We start from the raw sequence: 19,227 nt of genomic DNA, 5'->3' as shown, positions 1-19,227 counted from the left end.
TAGCACAATCCACAGGCCAGCTGGCTGTCCCCTCCCACCCACACAGGCACCCCAAGGCCGGCCCCAGTGGCCCCTGCCCACCCCCTTCCCTTTCCCTGCGCAGAAAGACGCAGGTCCCCGCAGGCTGGTCCTGGGGGGAAGCACTGATGGGGAATGCTTTTCCCAAGCGTCTCACTTGCCCTGTGGTTTTGTTTCTCCTCAGCATGGTTTCCGAGGGAGAAGCAGGCAGATGGAACTGGTAATTTAGTGGCAAAATGGCCCAAAATAAACTCTCTCCGGCCCACTCTGCGGGCTCTCTCAGGGCGGGCGGGCTCAACCCCAGGGAGATGTCTGGTTTCCTTCCTCTGTTTCTCGTCCCCCACCCGGCTGTCCCCGCTGTCCACGCTTCCTGCGCCCTCACGTGCAGATGGCTCCTGTCTGCCTGCAAGGTGCCACCCACGGGCCACCGCATCGCCCAGAAGCTGCAGGTGGACGGAACCCCCCAGCCCCCCAGATTCAGCTCCAGGATCAGCCCTGAGCCCCGCACAGCCAGCGAGTGGCAGAGCTGCAACCCAGGGCTCACTGGAGGCCTGCCCAAGGCACCTCTGTGCCCCGCCCCCCGCCATCCTCAATGTCCCAGCCAGGAGCCATGGACACAGCAGGTGCCCAAGAGCTGTCTGCTGAATGGACAGATGGATCCATCCATCAGTGACTGGCCTGGCTCACACCAGCTCCACCAGGCAGGAGCCGGCCGCCTGCCGCCACTGGCCTTCCCAGAGCCTCCACTTTGCCATCTGTTTAATGGTTACACCAATATTCAGGGTCGCTGTGGGGTCTTCACGAGACGGTACGTGTATAGCACTTGGCCCCAGATCACGTGAACCTCCCCGCGAGCTCCATGACACGAGCACGTGAGAAGCCAGAAGCCGACGTCACTCTGCACCGCCCTGTGTCACACACTGGCCACGCGTGGCTATTTGCATTTAAGCTCAAATTCATTAAAATCTAACCAAATCAAACTTTAGATCCTTAGTCACACTCGGGAGCCACGCGTGGCCAGTGGCTGCTGACTGGGGTGGCGGTGGCACAGAGGCTTCTACTAGTGGGGCTGCTGTGGGTTCCACTGTGCTCTGGAGCTATCCCTTCTCACCCAGTCTGGAAGCCCAGCCAGGGGGTAGGGAGGCCTGCAGAGGCACTTGGCCTGCACGCCCCCCCTCCTCCAGCATCTCTACCAAGCGGGGCCCCACGAGCTCCTTGCACACCCCCCAAGACGAGGGGCTCACCACCACCTAGGGCTGCCCATTCCATCACCACGACCCAGGGCTGCCCATTCTACCTCCACTGGTTTGTCCACACGAGAAACCAAAGCCCATCTCTGCAGCTCCTCTTCCCCTCTCCCCTGGGGCTCCACAGACCCCACTTTGAGGAGTCTAGCTGCCACTCCTGGCCAGTATTCTACGTGTGGTCTTTCAGGACTGACCACAGGCATCGCCAGGCTTTGCTGGGCAGGCCTCACGGGGGGACAGGCCCTCCTCACAACAGTGCCCTCTGTTCTCTGATGGCGGGGGAGGGGTGCCGTCGAGGCACCTGCCCTCCCAGCAGGGCTCCTGCATCCAGGGCCTCCTTGTTGGTGCCCTGGCCCAGGCACTTCCCACCCGACGTGCGTCCTATCGGCCCGCCCGCCCCCCCAGCTGCTCACCACCACGGGACACCAGAGCCCACCTCGCAGCTTCTCCAGGGGGTTGTAGCAGCCCTCCTCCCGGCCCACGAAGTAGCGGCCGCAGTCAAGGAAGTAGGGCCACGCCATGTCGATGGCGTCGAAGGCGGGCTGGCAGGCATCCCGTAGCTCCTCGCAGACGTGCCGGCAGGGCCTGCGCGCCCGGCCGCCCTCACACCGTGGGACCAGCACGGCACAGCCCAGCAGACGCAGGTCCGGGTTGCACTGGCCCTCCAGGAGGTGGTGCAGGACACTCAGCAGGATGTACTCGGAGCTGGACTCCACCGCCACCCGGGACCGATGCTCCAGCAGCGTGGGGAAGGTCGTCTGGTTGTAGGAGGCGTCGCTGCAGGTCTGGAGCTGCAGGTCCACGCATGTAGCTGGGGGAGGTGGGGTCACCACGTCACTCCCTCCCACGATGGCCCACCCAGACGCCTACTAAGGGCCTGCTCTGCCCAAGCCGACCCCGCTCAGGGCCGGGGCCTATGGGATGGGCACCTGCAGCCTGGCAGGGAGAGGCCAGGGCCTGTGGGAGGACCGAAGAAGGCTCCCAGGGCTCACTGGTGAGAGAGCAGGGCAGGCCGCTCTGGGTCTCAGCTTCCATGTCTGCCAAAGGGGTGCAGGAAAGCCACCCTGGCCGAGGGTCTGCCACGTTAGGGCATGTCACTGACTTACGTATGGGGAAAAGATTCTCCTACTTTTAAAAAAATCTAGTCCCTCCACTTCGAATACACCCGATGCCTAAGTCTGTTAGGAGGGGCACTGAGGAAACCTGTACTTCTGAGCACCTGTGATAGGTCAGAGCCCACGCCGTCTCCCAAATCATCCCGAGATCAGTATTCCCTTCCTCGTTTTACAAAGGAGGAACTCAGGGCCAGGGAGGGAAGGGGCTTGTCCCAGCCCTGGGCTCAGCAGGTGCCGGGCACAGGACTGGGAACGCACAGCACGAACAGCCAATGCAGCGGAACACACAGTCGGAACCCAGCCCACTTAGATCCCGCCTTGCGGGGGGAGGGGCGGAAGAGGGAGCGGGGGAGGGGAATGGGAGGACCCCCTGCAGGAGGCCGGGGCACAGTCAGGCTCGGGAGCCCAACTGCACAGAGGGAAGGGCCTCCTTGTCTCGTTTTGTCTGATTTCTGGCTGTTTAAAATGGGTCTGGATTTAATCGATGGGCCACCTTATTCATCACCCACTTTAGAACGGTGGGTTCCACCCCCTAAAACGCTTTGATAGTGTGAAGGACCTGCGTCACTGCTACAAAACAAAACCAGGAAGTCCATGTACCGTACCGCTGTCCGCAGCTGCTGCCCTGGGGCATCCACCTGGGGAGAGAAAGGGCGCTGCTATCAGGGGAGCGGACCCCTGCCCATCAGTCGTCCCCCAGAGGTGCACAAAGGCGCTGCTGCTTCTCGTTGGGTACTGGCCAGGCCGCCAGCCCCCTGCCCACCCTCCCCTTCACAGCCACCCTCTGATGTCCACATGGCCGTCCTCCCGTATTTCACAGGAGGGGAGACTGAGTCTCGAAGAGGTCACACGACTCCCCTCACGGAAGACAGCCAGGACGAAAGAGCCCTGGCTCAGAGTGGTGGCCGATCGCTGTGGTGAGAATACTTCCACTGTGGCCAAGTTCAGCTTCCTGCAGCTGAACGAGTTCTCACCAGATTCCCAAATATTTAACAAGCGGCCCTCAGAGGCTGTGCCAGGGGCTGCACCCCCCCAGTGCCTCTCACCCCACGCTATTCCAAGTTCCGCCGAGACTCAGGCAGGCAGCGGCCCTCTCCCCTCCAGAACACGCTGCAGTGCGCTGTCTCCTGTTTCCTGAGAAGAGGACCAACGCGTGAACTGTCCTTGGAACTGTGGGTTTCAAGGGTCCTCCCCGAGGCCCAGACACATGGACCCAACAGTGAGACCCCTGGGAAGGTCAGTAAGACCAACCTCAACCAACACTACCTGCCAGGTTCCCCATCAGAGGCAGGTCCCAAGTGCTCTGCGAGAGCTAAGAGGAAAAAACCGGCTCCAAGAGACGGAAATCAGATTTAAAGCTCAGCTGGTGCAGGGGTCCTGGGAGGCGGAGGGCAGGCTGGGTGGCGGAGCGGCAGGAAACAAGAAAGCGCTGGTGGTGGGGAGGGCACTTCCCGGGTGGTGCAGTGGTTAACACTCCCAATGCAGAGGACCCGGGTTCGATCCCTGATCAGGGAACTAGATCCCACACGCATGCCGCAACTAAGAGTTCACATGCCACAACTAAGGAGCCCGGCTGCCGCAACTAAGACCAGGGGCAAATAAGTAAGTAAATAAATAAACAAACAAACAAACAAACAGAAAGTGGGAAGTGGGTGCAGGGGGAGCTCCAGGAGGAGCAGGGTAAGGAGGCTACGACCAGAGGGAAAGGCTGTTTCTAACCCCGTAACCTCATCGGGAACTAGACCTGGACCACAGCAAGGGTGGGAGCTGCTTCTAGGGATTCGCCTTAAGATCTGGGGGTCGTGGAAACCTGCCTGAGCACGTCAGTCCCCAGTGGCGGGGACGCGGCGGGGGCCACGCAGCCCCCCGTGAGGACCTCTGCACACGGTTCCCCCACCGTGGACTAGGCGGGCCAGCTCTCGAAGCTCTCATGGGATGGAGACGTCCAGGGTGCCCTCTCACCACCTGGTGAGCCAAGGACTCAGGCTGTCCTAACCGGCTGGCGTCACTTGGCAAAGAAACGGGCAAGAGAATAATTTTCCTAAAGTATCCAGGCAATGGAACTGCCACCCTTACCGCCACAGAGAGGGCTGCTGCGTGCCCACCACCCGTGCCCTCGGCTACCCCGTAATGCCCGCTGGGATGAGGCTGGCGGTGAGTGAGGACACCAGGCAGCGTGAGGCACCTGCTCTCAGCCTGCAGCCTGGGAATTTCCATGCACCCGCCTGACTCCACGCCTTTATGGTCTAAAGTGTCTCCAGACTTGTGCCCACTGCCCTCTGCGGAATGAGGAGACGTAAGGATGAATCAAAACATAAGGGAAATAAAGAAAGAACCAGAAACCGGCCCAGGGCAGCTTAGAACGCTGCGCTGTTTGCTTGTCTGCGTTGATGTCAGGAGAACAGATGAAAGGATGCGATCGGAGCAGGACCCCCTGGGAGCATCCGTGCCCAGGGCTCACACTCAGAATTCACGCTCAGCTCACAGCCCGTGCGAGCTCGGACCCATACGGACGCCACGACTCAGTCAGCTCAGGAGCCCGAGGCCTCCCTAGGCGGATGGCTCCAGCCAAGGCCCCCACCCTCTCCTTATGCCTGCACCCACCACGCCGAGGCTGCGCCTGCTGTGTGCCCAGCCCAGAGCCGAGGGGGCGAACCTGAAGATTTGCTCAGATTCTCGGCAGGCGCTCGGTGCGCAGAGCCCCCCCGCTGGCCCCGGGGCCTGTGCTGGCCTCAGGCAAGCGCGTGGGGGGGAGGCCGGAGCACAGTGACTCCCACACCTGCTCCTTCAAAGCCATCAGATGCCACACGGTCGCCTGGACTTGAGTGGGTTTGACAAGTGGATCCTCCCCGTTTCACGTGGCTTCGAGCCTCCCTGAGTCACAGATGAGGAAACGGAAGTTCGGGAATGAAGCTCCTCCCTGTGCCTCAGTTTCCTCATCTGTAAAATGGGGATGATAATAAGAGTGCCCACTGTTGTTGGAGGGTCCGACGAGGTGGTGCTGAGGCCAGGGCCTGGGCCCGGTAAGGGCCCAACACACAGTGGCTCGGGGTGGCACGGGGAGAAGGAGGGAAGGCCCGTCGTGACCCTCCTGCCAGACAGCGACGCCCAGTGGGAGGACAAGGGCACGGCATCTGGTGACTTGGTCACCAACACTTCCAGGGTGGGCACCAGGAGCAAGACAGAGAGATGGGTGGACTGGTTTCCTGCGGCTGCCATAAGAAGAACCACAAACTGGAAGAACATTGTTCCTCTCACGGTTCTGGAGGCCAAAAGCCCGAAATCAAGCTGCTGGCAGGCCACACCCTCCGCAGGGTCCTGGGAGGGTCCTCCTGCTTCCTCCAGCTTCCACCCCCAGCAACCCTTGGCTGTGGTCACATCACCCCACTCTCTGCCTCTGTCACCACACGTCCTTCCTGGTGTGTCTGTGTCCAGATTTCCTCCTTCTTCTGAGGACAGCAGTCATTGGATTCAGGGCCCACCCTAAAGCAGTGCAACCTCCGCCTAATGTGACCATACCTGCAAAGACCCTGTTTCCCAAGAAAGTCACAGTCACAGGAAGGGGAAGGGGGACTAGGACTTCAACATATCTTTGGGGGACACAATTCAACCCATAACGGTAAGCAAGCCCCAGGAGGTGCCTTTGGGGAGCTTGGGCTGGAGGTGGTGTCGAGAGAGGACACACCATGCAGTACGGTAGCCACTAGCACTTAAGAAAGAATGTAAAACGGTTCATTCTTAATTTTTACATTGATGACAAAACACTGAAACAATGTTTCAGATCTATTGGGTTAAATCAAATGTGTTATTAAAGTTAATTTGGCCTGTTTCTTATTATCTCGCTCGTGTGGCTTCTGGGAAATGTGAAATGATGTATGTAGTTGGCATCGTTCTGTGGGGCAGCGCTGCGCCCAAGGCAGCTTTTGAGCCGTCCACACGTGACCGTTACACCTCTTGACCACAAGGTGTCAGCATGTCTTCAACGAAGGGAGCAACACTGACCTGGGGCTGAAGGTCTTCGAGACGAGCAATGATAATAGAATGAGGTAAGAGAGGTCAGGCCATCTGCCCAAGACCACACAGCAGTGTAGAGGACTCAGGATTTGAACCCAGATCTGCCTGGCCCCTAGGAGCATGAAAGTTGCCTCAAACCCCAGGCTCTCGATAAAGACCTGAGGGAGGCAAGGGACAGGCCGGGGGAAGGGTCTGGGCGCGCTCTGAGCCCTGGGACGGTGAGGACGTGGATATAGCCCGGGACATAAAAGCCTGGACTCTAGCTGCCTGGCCCTGCCCACGTCAGCGTGCGGTCTGGAAAAGGCACTGGGTTTCCACGGACCACACATGCTCATCTGTAAGGAGAAGATCCGACCAGAGGAAGGAATTATTCTAGAAACAGTCACTGATGCCACCATGGAGTGGAGGACAGAGATCCACCCTGCTCATCCCTCCAGGTGAGGAAGGGGCAACCTGGGCCCAGAGGAGGGGGCTGCATTTCTCCCTGGAAAAGGGGGAGGTCAGGGAGAGCTTCCTGGAAGAGGGGACTGTGATCCCTGACAAGCCTATAATTCTAGACATTTCCTGGGGCCTCAGGGGTTCAGGGGAGGGTCCATCCATGACACCACGCAAGTTCCATCTGCATCCCGTGCACAGATGTGCAGGCGTGCGTGTGAACACACACACACACCCATACACACTCCGCCTGGCCCGGGTCTTTCCGTAGCAAGTGGGGGAGGGAAAAGGTGAAGCGGGGGGGGGGGGGGGGGTAGAGGAGGAGAGAAAATTCAATTTGGGCTGAAGGAGAAGAAAGGGAAAAGATGGCCCTTGGCACATTTGAGAGGCATTTTGCTCCTGGCACATCCACTTGGCTGGTGCCTGCAAGTTCTCAGGTATCCACAAACCTCCAGCGCTCCAGAGATTCCGAATCTGACACGCCCAGACCCCTGTGCCCCAGGGGACCCCCGCCCTCCAGGGGCACAGATGTCTGCCGCTACTAAGAGCCCCGAGGTCAGCGGACTAGATACACCCTCACCTTTAAACGTAAAGGAAAAGCGAGGCCCACTCCAGAACGGGAGGTGTGGTCAGGACCGGAGCCCGGGCCCCCAGCTGGCCCCCGCCTCAGCCCGGCACCCCACACTCCCAGGCGCACAGCCCCGGGAGGGTCCCTGGCTCCCGACACTCTCCCCCTCCTCCTGCCCCAGAATCCTACCCCCTCCTCCCCGGCCCTCTGCGCCCACTTCCGGAGACGCTGTTGTCCAGGCCGCAGAGATGGGAGGGAGGGGTCAAGAGTGTGCCCTGCCCAGAGGCCGCCCCCCTCCTGGAAGGACCGGGGACCGGGGACCTCGGACGACCTCTCCTTCTGCAAAGTTCTGGCATCCGCTTCCTCGGACCCCACCTGCAGGGCGCCCTGCTCGCTGTGCCCAGACCGAGAAGAAGCCCCTGCCAGAGCACTGGGTACCTCCGCTGCCCACAAGCTGCCTGTGCGTTCCGCCCGGGGGTCCCAGCCTGGATGCGCTCAGAGAGCCGGCTGCCCCCTCCTGCGCAAACCCCGAGGTCCAAGGTCACAGGGTGCCCACTTGGGGACCATGGGTCACGCGGGGGATAGTTCCCGGTTCCGGGGCGCCGAGTTCCACCCCAGGGCGCGGGCCGTACGGCCTTACCCGCGGCGTCCGGGGTGGGCTCGCACCAGGGCCGGGCGGCGGCGAGGACCAGCATCGCGAAGAGCAGCGGCGGCGGCGGGGGCCGCATGGTGGGCGGCGGGCAGGGTGGCGGGCAGTGATGTGGCACTCGGGCCGGGGCGCAGCGCCGCGCGGGCTCCCGCCCCCCACGAGCGCGGAGTCGGATTACAGCACGGCGGCGCCAGGAGCCGCGCAGAGCGATGCGGCGGCGGGAGGGACCAAGGAGCGCGCAGCCCGCTTCCGGGCCGATGCTCCGCCCCGAGCGGTGGGTGCCCCCCTTGGGGCTCGGTTTCTGCCTCCCCCCTGACCTCCAGATCCCCTGCTGATCCTGCCTACGAACCCTGATTCCTGGACCCGAGGGGTCTGTGGGCAAGACGGGGTCCTGGCCCGTGCTGGACCCAACTGGCGGGGAGCCAGGCCAAATCACCCCCAGCTCTGGGCCTGGGTCCCAGGAGAGGAGTGATGGAGTGTCCCCACCTCCCCTCACCGTCACAGGCTGTGGATGCACCTGAAGGGTCGGGGTGGGGGGGAGCGGTCAGGTACCAGGAAGGGCAGGCAGCTCCTCGGTAGCCTTGGGTGACCCCCCACCTCTGAGCCGGCACCCTGGGGAGGCGCCTCCTCTTGGTTTGCTCCCAGCAGGACCTGCCAGGGAGTCTGGCACCAGGGGTCCTCAGTGAAACGTGGCAGTCCCTCCACTCAGCCCATTAAAGGAGCCAACAGAGGTCCAGGTGGTGGCATAAAGGCTCACTGGGGTGTCTCCTCCATCCCCCCCACCCGCCCCCAGCAGATGACAGGGCAAAAGCAACTCAGAGGTGGGCAGAGAGCCCAGTGCAGACACTCTAACTCCAGGGCGACACGTCTACACCTGGGGGTGCGAGAGAGCCCCTTCCCACTCCCCTCCCCTCCCCCATGCTCCTGCCTGCATCACCAGGAGCCATCGCTGCAGGAGGCCTGAGGGGTCTGGGAGGAGGGAGGCCCAGGACCTCAGCCCCAAGGTGAGAAAAAGGTGGTCCCTAGAGCCCCTCTCTCTTCCCAGGGTCAGGACTGCTTGGGCGTTCAGCCAACGCATTTGAAACCCTCCCCCCGCCCCCCCCCCAGGAGCTGGACAGGTGCTCACTCTGTGTCCAGATGTGCACACATCTGCCTGCCAGCTACTTCTCACAGCCCCACAGCTGTGGTCCAGCCAGCGTGTACGTTGCTGTGCTCGTGCCCTGAGTACTGGGAACAGCGCGGGCCAGACACGGAGGTCCTCAACCCAGCATCGTCCCCTGGGGCAGGTCCCTCCCCAGGTGGGCCGCTGGCCCAGACCATCTTTGGAGCCCAGTTCCTATATGGGCCTCCTTCACTAACTGTCCTGGCTGGCAGGGAGGCCGGACCCTGGAGCCAGATGTCACCCAGCCCTAAGACTTGGCATGAGCCACTTAGCCCAGAGGCTGGGGTGACAGTGACAGTACCTACTGTGGAGTACACTTGGGAAGAGGGCTTTGATCCACCGTTGGCTCAGAGAAGGAGCCGCTCACTCCACTCACGTCAGCACCTCCAGAGTCTGGGGCGCTGGCCTCCATGCTACCCTCTGTCCACATGGACTGCCGGCTTGTCCTTCCAGAAGCCCCTGGCCTTTCTCTGGGCAGTCTCCCGGGCACTTTCCTTTGACTTCCCCTCTGAGGTTTCTGGCCCACACTGGGAGTGTGAATGCAGACCCCAGTCTTCCTGAGTGCCAGCTGGTGGTGCCCGTACTGGGGGACGTGTGTTCCCTCCCCCTCCTTCACCCCCATGCGCCCACGTGGGCACCGGTGAGTCTCCTGGCTGTCCCCTCCTGCGACGGGTTCAGTTCTGAGCCTGAGCCCTTAGGTGGTCAGCTTCACGCCTCCGATGACAGCCCTCTCATCCGGTTTGTTTTTCTCTCTGAGAGGTGCATAATAGTAACGATACAGCTTTAAACCAGAGGCGTTTTGGCTTGGATGAAAAAGATCAGTGTTAGCTGTTGTTTTTAAAGGAAAGGGAGGGTGGGAGGGAGGGAGACACAAGTGGGAAGAGATATGGGGGCATATGTATGTGTATAACTGATTCACTTTGTTATAAAGCAGAAACTAACACACCATTGTAAAGGAATTATACTCCAATAAAGATGTAAAAAAAAAAAAAAAAAAAAGACCCAGTGAGAAGAATTTGGTGATCCCCTCTAGGACTACCCTCTTTCCTCTCCAATGAAGTTGGAAGGAACAACCTCTTGCAAAAGCTTTTTAGCCAAGAAGTAGATCCACCAAATCGTTCTGATCCAAAGGGTCCAAATCGTTCGTCGGGGGCAAGTCAGAGGCAAGGTTAACTCTTTCCAAGGGCCAGATCCTCCCCATGCGCTGAATCCCTGCCACCAAATAATGGGCCAGAGGGGTGGGGGCGGCTTGCAGCGAGATGTGCGCATCAGGGTGGAGTCGATGAACAGAAGATGCAGGGAACCTGAGTCTGCAGGACGAGCCCCTGGTGGCTGCCTGCAGAATAAGATACTGGGCGAGAAGCCACACGGTATGTCGGAAAGCGCAGAGACTCTGCCATTCTTCATCTGCCACTTCACCCTTCGAAGGACGCTCAGCCAGAGACTGACCTCAGCAAGGGACCCCTGATGACCCGGGGTGGGTGCCCAGCAGCCAGGAGCCCATAGATGACGGGAGTCCACTCCCCGCCAGCTGGAGACGGTTTCCTGTGCGCCCCTCCTTCAGTGCCTGGCCGAAGCATCAAAGCTTCGGGGAGCCAGCCCCATGCCCCCACCTCCCCAGGAGCCCCTCCCCGTGCTTCCTCTGGGACAGCGCTTAGTTCAGTAAATTTACCATGTTTAATTCAAGCACGAGGGCTCTCCAGACACAGGATCTGTGCCGCCCCTGCCGGGCACTGGAGAGATGTCCTCCTCTCGTGCAGCCCTTGCCTGGAGTTGCCAACGAGGAAGCTGGCAGCCACCCTCTGTGCAGAGGCGAGTCATTCCCGCCCTGTGGGTTGCAGGTCCTCTGAACATCGGAGAGGAGCCAGGGACTCTCCCCAGAAGGGCATGAGCTTTGCAGGAGAGCCAAGTGCCCCTCCCGGCACACATGGTGCAGGGTCTAGTCGGGGTCATCCTGGAGGCCCAGCAGGGGACCTGCCTTCCTGGTCACGGACAGCTGGCTTCAGGCTAATGCAAGGGCAGCCTTTTCTCCTTCCCAGAGAAATGAGAGACTCTTTGAATAAAGTGTTTATTGGTTCACAAAGTTCCTGGGACACAACACCATTTTGCAATGCATTTAAGTTCACATGAAAAGTATCTTTCAAATAAAAAAAAAAAAAAAAAGACCACAAGTCCAGGATGAAAGACAACACAGGGACTTCCCTGGTGGCGCAGTGGTCAAGAATCCGCCTGCCAGTGCAGGGGACACGGGTTCGAGCCCTGATCCGCGAAGATCCCTCATGCCGCGGAGCAACTAAGCCCGTGTGCCGTAACTACTGAGCCCGCATGCCGCAACTACTGAAGTCCATGCGCCTAGAGCCCGTGCTCCACAACAAGAGAAGCCACCGCAGTGAGAAGCCGGCACACAGCAACAAAGAGTAGCCCCCGCTCGCCGCAACTAAAGGAATCCCGCGCGCAGCAACGAAGACCCAACGCAGCCAATAAACAATAAATAAATTTATAAAGAAAAAAAAGAAAGACAACACAGTGAGGAAGCCACATCAGCTGAGAGAGAGAATGTTCTAGAATGCCCAGCACAGACATAGCTAACAGCACTCCCCCGGGAGGGGCCTGTGCCTGAGTGGCCTTCTAGAAAATTCCGTGGGGCTTCAGGGAAGACAGAATAGGGAGAGGAACAGCCACCACCTCTAATAAGTGTCGTCTCTTTCCAACCGTGACATTTTCAGCAGGACAGTATGCACACATTTCCTCAAGTGGACGTAAGGCTCTAAGAGCGGATTTTCACGTGGCAAGCCTGTGCATGGCGTGGCACGGGGCCCAGCCCCGCCGGCTGGCACGCTTCTCCCACCCTGGGGATGTTCCCAGGAAGTAGAAGCGGGTTCGACCTGCAGATTCATGGCCTGGCTCTGAAGTTACAGACAAGCGGACCACGCTCTCCTTTGCAGGAACCGGGGGCACTCGGGAGAGCGCCGTGGGCTCTGGGTCCACATGCCTCCCGTGAATGAGGGCAGCGAAGCCCGCCACTGCCTCGTATCTGCAGCCTAGCGCCCAGGGCTGGAGTGACGGCTTTCACTGAACTGAGTAGTTGAATTTTTAACCGCTTCCTGACACCGTATCTATAGCTATTATTCTCTCAAGTCATTTGCTTTATTTGAATTGCACCTTATATTTTATGAGCGCTTAAATATATCCTGCTGGCGGGAGGTGCTGGAGAATCAGCCACAGCAGAGCCAACGACACCCAGTTAGTTGGAAAAGAACTCGTCAAGGCGGCTCCACCAGGCTACAAACTGTTACTAACGCCTTGAGGGGCCGAAAGAGCTGACTGCTGTGTGTGTGTGTTTGGAAGGAACGAACTCAGGACCCACCTCTCCCTGGTGGGAGAGCCCACTGCGGGCTCTGCAGGGTCCTGTGGGCGGGCCCCTGTCAGACAGTCCGTCTTACCAGGTGGCGCCCCCCACCCCCAATCACACCGCCCACCCCTGGTTCTGCAGGGGGCCGGGAGGAAGGAAACAGTGATGAACAGGATTGAAGAGGGAATCGGATCCATTCATTCATTCACTCACTCACCTGTACAGCCTCCCTCTGCCGAGGGCAGACTTCTGTTCTGGGCACCATTCTCTCTTTGAACTGTGAGATATGACAGATGTGCGCGCAATTCCCGGACACTGTGCCCTGGGTCCATCTGGCAACAATGACAGCGGGCGGCCCTCCCCGGGAGCGTTCCCCTGGATGGACCACTAGATTGAGGAGGATGACACGCAAGGGAAGCCCCACCCTTTCTGGGCCGCAGTGGGGGAGGGAGGCCCCCAGCCTCCCGGCCGCTGGCCCCCTGGACTCCTGGGCTCTACCCGCCGCTGTTACTCTCTTGACCTTCTCATGACTGTTATCAAGAGGCCCCACGGTGGCCTTGGGAGATGGGGATGGGGTCCACGTGCTCTTATGTCCTCATCAGAAAAGGCTGGGACACAGACACTCTTTATGTCCTTCTCCAGTCAAGATTCTGATCCTTTAGAGGAAATAGACCAAACAAAGGCAGACGGGGTGCAGGTGTGACCAATGAGTCCAGCCTCCAAGCACCACGATGAATGGAACTGGAGCAGAGGGAACCGACGGCAAGATTTCTCGGGGGACCTGCCCCTGCCCGCACTGGAGCATCCCACCCTGACCACAGGTTGTCGGACGTGCCGAGTGGGGGCCCCAAACTAGACTCCCCGCAGAACTTAACTCCCTAACCTGGACACTTCTGAGAGGCAAGGGGGGCCATGTTAATAACTGGGCCGGAACAACAGGTGCTAACCTGGGCCACCCCAGCAGACCCTAAGCGAGTGTAGTCACCCTACCCGTAACGACAGCTGTCACTTACAGGAGACCTACCGTGTACCTGGCACTGTGCAGGGGGCACCTTGAAGCATCACAACGACCTCGGAAAGGAGGTGGGGAAACAGGCTCAGAGAGGGCAAGCCACTGTCCAAGGGCCACCCCGCAGCCACAAGCCCAGGCCTGGAGCTGAAACGATCCCCACTGTGACGGAGTGAGCACTGATGGTGGCAAAGGGCACGAGCCCCACCAGCCTGTCGGGCGATCGAGCAGGTAGCTCGGCAGCAGCGACCACACTCACACAAGCACACCTGTGCTCTAGAGATTTGGAAGTTTCTAGACCCACAGAACCACAGGGGAGTGCACATGGCAGCCCTGGCGCTCACTGGCTGAGTGGCTCTGGGCCTCAGGCACAGGTGTCCAGGGAGTGAGTCTGGGAGCAGCACAGCGGGTTACTGTTCGGAAAGCATTGCCTGGCTCGAGCTGTTGAAACTCAGGCTTTGTGTCCTAAACACAGACACACACACACAAGTGTGCACACGCAGACGTGATCCTGGGTCGGGTTAACCGCTGGCTCAGGAGAACGCCACCCCTCCTTCTGTCTGCGATGGCTCCCATGCAGTCTCCCCAAACCAGAGTCCTCGCCAGGTTTCACGGGAGGAAACATGGTGCCCGCGATCCAGGAGAAACCCACACCACGTGCCCGAGCCAGCCGGGGTCAGTGGCCGACAGTCACGTGACTCGGGTCCTGAGCACGGAGCTCAGCAGGAGCTGGATGGGGAGAGGAGAGCGCCCTCCAGCCAGCAGAGAAGCTCAGGGATGCCCCTCCTCAGCCTGTGGGGAACATATACCTCCTCCCAACACCAGCTAACAAACCAAATGGCCTGAGGAGACAGACAGCCTGACCTCACGGTGTGTCCTAGAGCCCCAGGAGAACCTCGTGTGAACAAAGCCGGGTGCCCAGACCCACGCCCCGTGCCTGCTTTCTGCCCTGGGCTGTGGCCTGGGCCACAGGTGACCCAGCCCCGTGAGGCTGAGGGCCATCAGCTCCTCCCGGGGGCAGTGAGGACCACCCAGGGCGTCTGACCACAGCAGGGTCCTGGCCACAGAGTGAGAATCCCAAGAGCGCAGACCTACGCTGCCCTCGTCACAGGACCTTGACAATGGTACCCAGAAGGCCCCTGACACGGGGTCTCTCCCAATCTCCTGCAAGCTCCAGGCCAGGGTGTCCAGGGAGAGGGATGGGAGGGGGAGCAAAGAGACCACTCACCCGGTGTGACAACCCTGAGGCCCCGGCCTGGCCCTCCCCCCAGGGTGCCAGCAGCCCACGCCCAGGGGATGCTGAGTTTCAGGCTTACACTGCTCCCAGTTTGCCTAACTGATTTGGAAAACTTCCCAGGAGAGAAAGAGCCAGGTGCTGGCTCAGACGGACCCACCAACTGTGCCCGGGTCAGCCTCCCTGGGTGGGGCAGTCCCTTCATTTAAGGGGACATCCCAGTCCCAGCGCCTTTGACAGGAGCTGAGATGAGGCCCCGGGCGCCTCAGATGTTGAGGAGGGGCCTGTGGATGTTGGCTTCCCTCCAGGTGCCCGGCTGGAAGACCTCAGAGCCCGACTGGGCCGGAGCCCACCCCGCCCAGCAGTTCCCAGGACAGGGGCCTGACAGCCAAGACCCATCTAGTCACAACACGTGGGGCAAAGCAGCTGATGAAGGACCCGCTGAAGATGCCAGTCTTCCTGGCAGCCCCCGGGCAGCCCTGCTTCTGCTCACAGAGGCAGCCCCATCGCACGCTGCAGGGAGAGGAGAGGCCCGCGGTCAGGGCGCCCAGGAGGGCAGGGGACAGAGCTGCACCTGCGCCCAGAGCCAACAGCCGAACCAGGCAGGTTCAAGGGGACGTTCAGGCCCCAGGGATACAGAGGGATAGAACAAGAGAGAGAAAGAGCAATGGAGAGCTGGGTTTCCTTTGTAAAGGTGAAGTCGTGGAGGCACGAGCAGAAGGAAGGAGGGGACAGTCTTCCCCGCCTTTCCCCGTTCTAAGCCCCTCCCTCCCCCTCCCCCGGCGCTCCGTTCCGCTCAGTGCAGAGAGAACTAAGACCCGCTCAGGGGGGAGCAGGCTGCACCCTCGTGAGGAGAAGCCTCCTGGGCCTGCGGGGACATGGGGAGGGTGCAGGGTGGCGCAGGGGCTGCGGGATCTCCGTGCGCAGGTGGGAGAGGGCAACACTTAGCAGCGACCCCAGCTGGAGAGTCAGCGGGCATGCGCCTGCCAAGTAGTGAGCCGACGGAACCGGCAGATCCTCCCCAAGACTCGAGAGTCCCCAGGTCAGGCAAAGGCACAGGGTCAGCAGAACAGAAACGGGGAGGGCTCCGAGCCACACCCACGAGCCACACCCACCTGCCCCAGGATGGGCGTGGCTGATGCCCCTACATCAGGGCGGGGGCAACCCTCCCCCATGGCGCAGACCTCACAGCTTGGTGCAAAATGTCCTGTCTGCTGCAACACATGTTCCACAGGGACGTGAGAGACAGCCATGCCTTTGGGTGTGTGGACACACAGAGGAGTGTATAAACAAGCCAACGTGGAAGCTCATGATCAACGCGCAGGGGAAGCCCTTGAGTGCAATGTCTGAGCAGGTGACCGAGTCCGCAGGGTCCTCTGAGCCACCTGCCAGGGGAGTACAGGAGCTCGGATGCGGCCTTCGGGGCTGGGGGCGGGGGTGTGTCAGCTACCTGCGTGGGGACGACGTCGCTGCGCTGAAAGTGGCCTAGTGTCACCCGCAGCAGCTTGAGCGGCAGGCGGAGTGGCCGGTGTGGAGCAGGGAGGCCAAGGTCCCCGAAGCGCCCGCGCAGCGAGCAGGACGCGAAGGCGCCGGTAGCCGAGCCACCAGCAGACGCGCGGTGAGCTCAAAGACCAGCGACCCTCCGCACCAGTAGGCCAGTAGCAGGTTCAAGGGGACGTCTGACCACAGCAGGGCCCTGGCTCAGGGCGTAGGGCGCAGCGCAGCGGGAAACCCACCGCCAGTCTTGGAAGCCGAGGAAGTGTCCAGGAAGCCAACGGTATAGGCCCCCGTGGCGACCGCCCGCGCAGCACGCAGAGCAGCGTGAAGTGCAAGTCCGGCGCCGGCAGCAGCCGGGGCCCAGGGACAGGTTCACCGGGAAGACGCCCGAGGTGCGCGCGCAGCTGGCTCCGTAGGCTCAGAGCAGCAGCGGCGCGCTGGACAGCGGCGACACGTCCAACACCAGGGCCAGCAGCACCGTCTCTCCCCGGCCCGTGGCGCTAGCGATTCGCCAGGCACCCAGCTACGGCGTGGGACGGACCGGGTGCGAGCGGGAGAAAGCGCGGCGGGGCAGCGGGCGCGCCCGCAGAGTCCGAAGATCCGGAGTCGGCGTGTAGGTCCGGAGCGGCACTCAGAGCGGCGGCAAGGGCAGGGTTCCAGTGCACTGACCAAGGCGCTGCGCTGCGGAGCGGGGCGCCTCCCGGGAGGGCGGAGCGCGGACACCGCCGCAGAGGCCACCGCCCGTGGCGCTGTCCAGGGTGCTGAACGCGCTCGCCGTCCCCGCGCCCGGCGCAGATCTGCCCCTGGCACCGTCTAGCCCCCAAAGCTAGGCAGGAGCGAGCAGGGTGCGGGGGACACAGAGGTCTGATAGCTGTTGCTTTGCCTTTACTTCCCTTCTCGTGGAGTGTCGGGAGGGGGCTCTGCGCCCCTCTGTTCCTGACCAGGTTGGTCCGTGCAGTGGTCACATCTTCACGGGAGGCTCCGCGGTGACTCACGCACAGCTGAAATGCCGGGCAGCCAGTGAACTCCTCCTCCAATGCCTTTCGCCATGCTCCTCAACCTCCTATTCTCTGGCACCAAAGCGCCGTGGTTTGTGGGGGGCTCTGAGTAGGGAGACTGAGGGCGCAGGGAATTGTGCCGCCCAGGCAGACGGTGTCACAAGGAGGGAAGTAGAGAGGGAAAGCACGCACTGGCTGGGTCACGTTCCCCTTCCCCAACCCCCAGCTCAGGGTCAGGGACTGGATCCATGCTTGTTGAACCAAGAGGCACGGCAAGAAGTGGAAACAGGGTTGGAAGAGGGGTGAGGGGAGGAGGGAGATGAGGAAGGAAAGGTAAAGCGGAGAGGAGGACATCAGGAGATGGAGGGGGAAGAGAAACAGAAAGACAGAAAGACAGGCTGAAAACTTGGGAGGGGCTGCTCCCAGCGTCCTACAGTCTGGAAGCACCTTTGGAGCTGGGGCTCTGCTGCCCCACATGGCTCCTGGAGCCTCTAGGAGAGGGTCTCTCTCCCTCCCCACCTCCCCTGACCCCTCTCGGCTTCCGAACCTTGTCACTCTGTGGGAATCTTCCAATCGTTTCAGTGGCCAGCTGGCAGGACAAGGATGAGGGGGAGGCACTTGGAAGCCACTGGTTCCAGGAACCTTCTTGGCATCTTCTCTGCAGTGGCAGCCCTGACATAAGAGGCAGAAGACAAACCTTCATCCCACCTTTCCCCACTCCTTCCTACCCACCCTCACCCGGAGGTTCTGCCAGCCTAGCCCTTTCTGAAGAACAAAGTGTGGCAAGTAGGGAGTCTCCCTAGTGCCAGTGCTGTGAGGCCTGGAGGGAGGACAGGGGACTGGAGGAAGCAGCAGGGCGGACTGGCCCCATCACCTGCCACGTGGCCTCGGGCAAGTCACTTGACCTCCTGGGGCTCCTTTTCTCATCTGTGTGATGGATAGTAATAGTAATTGCATCTTCCTTGTGTGGCTGCTATTAGGATTAAACTAACATATATGCATAAAGGGCTTAGAGCAGAGCCCGGCACACCACACTGAGCACTGAGAGAAATGTCAGCCTCTATTATGGTTCCCACCTCATAGCTGGGGAAAGGAAGACTCAGGTAAGTTACAGCCTCTATTATGGTTCCCACCTCATAGCTGGGGAAAGGAAGGCTCAGGTAAGTTGAGTGTCTTTTCCAAGGCTCCATAACTAGAAACCAGGAGTGCTGGGAATCACTCTGGCTCCAACCCCAATGTCCTTATCATCCCTACGCAGAGAGGCCATCAAAGTAGCTCCGAGCCCAGCCTCCCTCCACTAAATGCAGCAGCTTCCTCTTGCCCCCTCCTTCCTGCCAATCTGCTTTCAAATCCAAGAGAAATTTTCACCCAATCAGACCTTGCATGAAACCAGAGCAGCACTCAAACACATGGAGGCTAAACAGTGCGCTGCTAAGTAAGCAAGAGATCCCTGAAGAAATCAAGGAAGAAATAAAAAAAATACCTAGAAACAAATGGCAACAAAAACATGATAGTCCAAAACCTATGGGATGCAGCCAAAGCAGTTCTAAGAGGGAAGTTTATAGCAATTCAGTCTCACCTCAAGAAACAAGAAAAGGGCTTCCCTGGTGGCGCAGTGGTTAAGAATCCGCCTGCCAGTGCAGGGGACACGGGTTCGAGTTCTGGTCCGGGAAGATCCCACATGCTGCAGAGCAACTAAGCCCATGCGCCACAACTACTGAGCCTGCGCTCTAGAGCCCGTGAGCCGCAACTACTGAAGCCCGTGCACCTAGAACCCGTGCTCCGCAACAAGAGAAGCCACCACAGTGAGAAGCCCACACACCACAACGAAGAGTAGCCCCCGCTCACTGTAACTAGGAAAGACAGCGTGCAGCAACGAAGACCCAATGCAGTCAAAATTAAATAAATAAAATTTGTTTAAAAAGGAAC

General features: G+C 60.3%; 1 protein-coding gene across 3 annotated transcripts in view; it reads right to left on the bottom strand.

The window, feature by feature from the left end:
• Window positions 1–8,151, bottom strand: part of CPZ (carboxypeptidase Z) — a 28,398-nt gene extending 20,247 nt beyond the window's left edge. Inside the window, exons 1-3 of one of the 3 annotated variants that reach the window (XM_065877621.1) lie at window positions 8,038–8,151; window positions 2,986–3,018; window positions 1,702–2,076 (exon numbers count right to left, since the gene is read on the bottom strand). In XM_065877621.1, the coding sequence (XP_065733693.1) occupies window positions 1,702–2,076; window positions 2,986–3,018; window positions 8,038–8,125 (496 nt within the window). In that variant the 5' untranslated portion in view covers window positions 8,126–8,151. Of the gene's footprint in view, window positions 1–1,684; window positions 2,077–2,985; window positions 3,019–8,037 lie in introns of all 3 variants that reach the window. The other 2 variants (XM_065877623.1, XM_065877624.1) reach the window with 2 other exon arrangements.
• Window positions 8,152–19,227: the final 11,076 nt, after the last annotated feature.

The sequence above is a fragment of the Phocoena phocoena genome, chromosome 5, assembly GCF_963924675.1.
Source record: "Phocoena phocoena chromosome 5, mPhoPho1.1, whole genome shotgun sequence".
NCBI lineage: Eukaryota > Metazoa > Chordata > Mammalia > Artiodactyla > Phocoenidae > Phocoena > Phocoena phocoena.
Note: the sequence above shows the minus strand (reverse complement) of the source record. Positions and strands in the feature narration are given on the sequence as shown.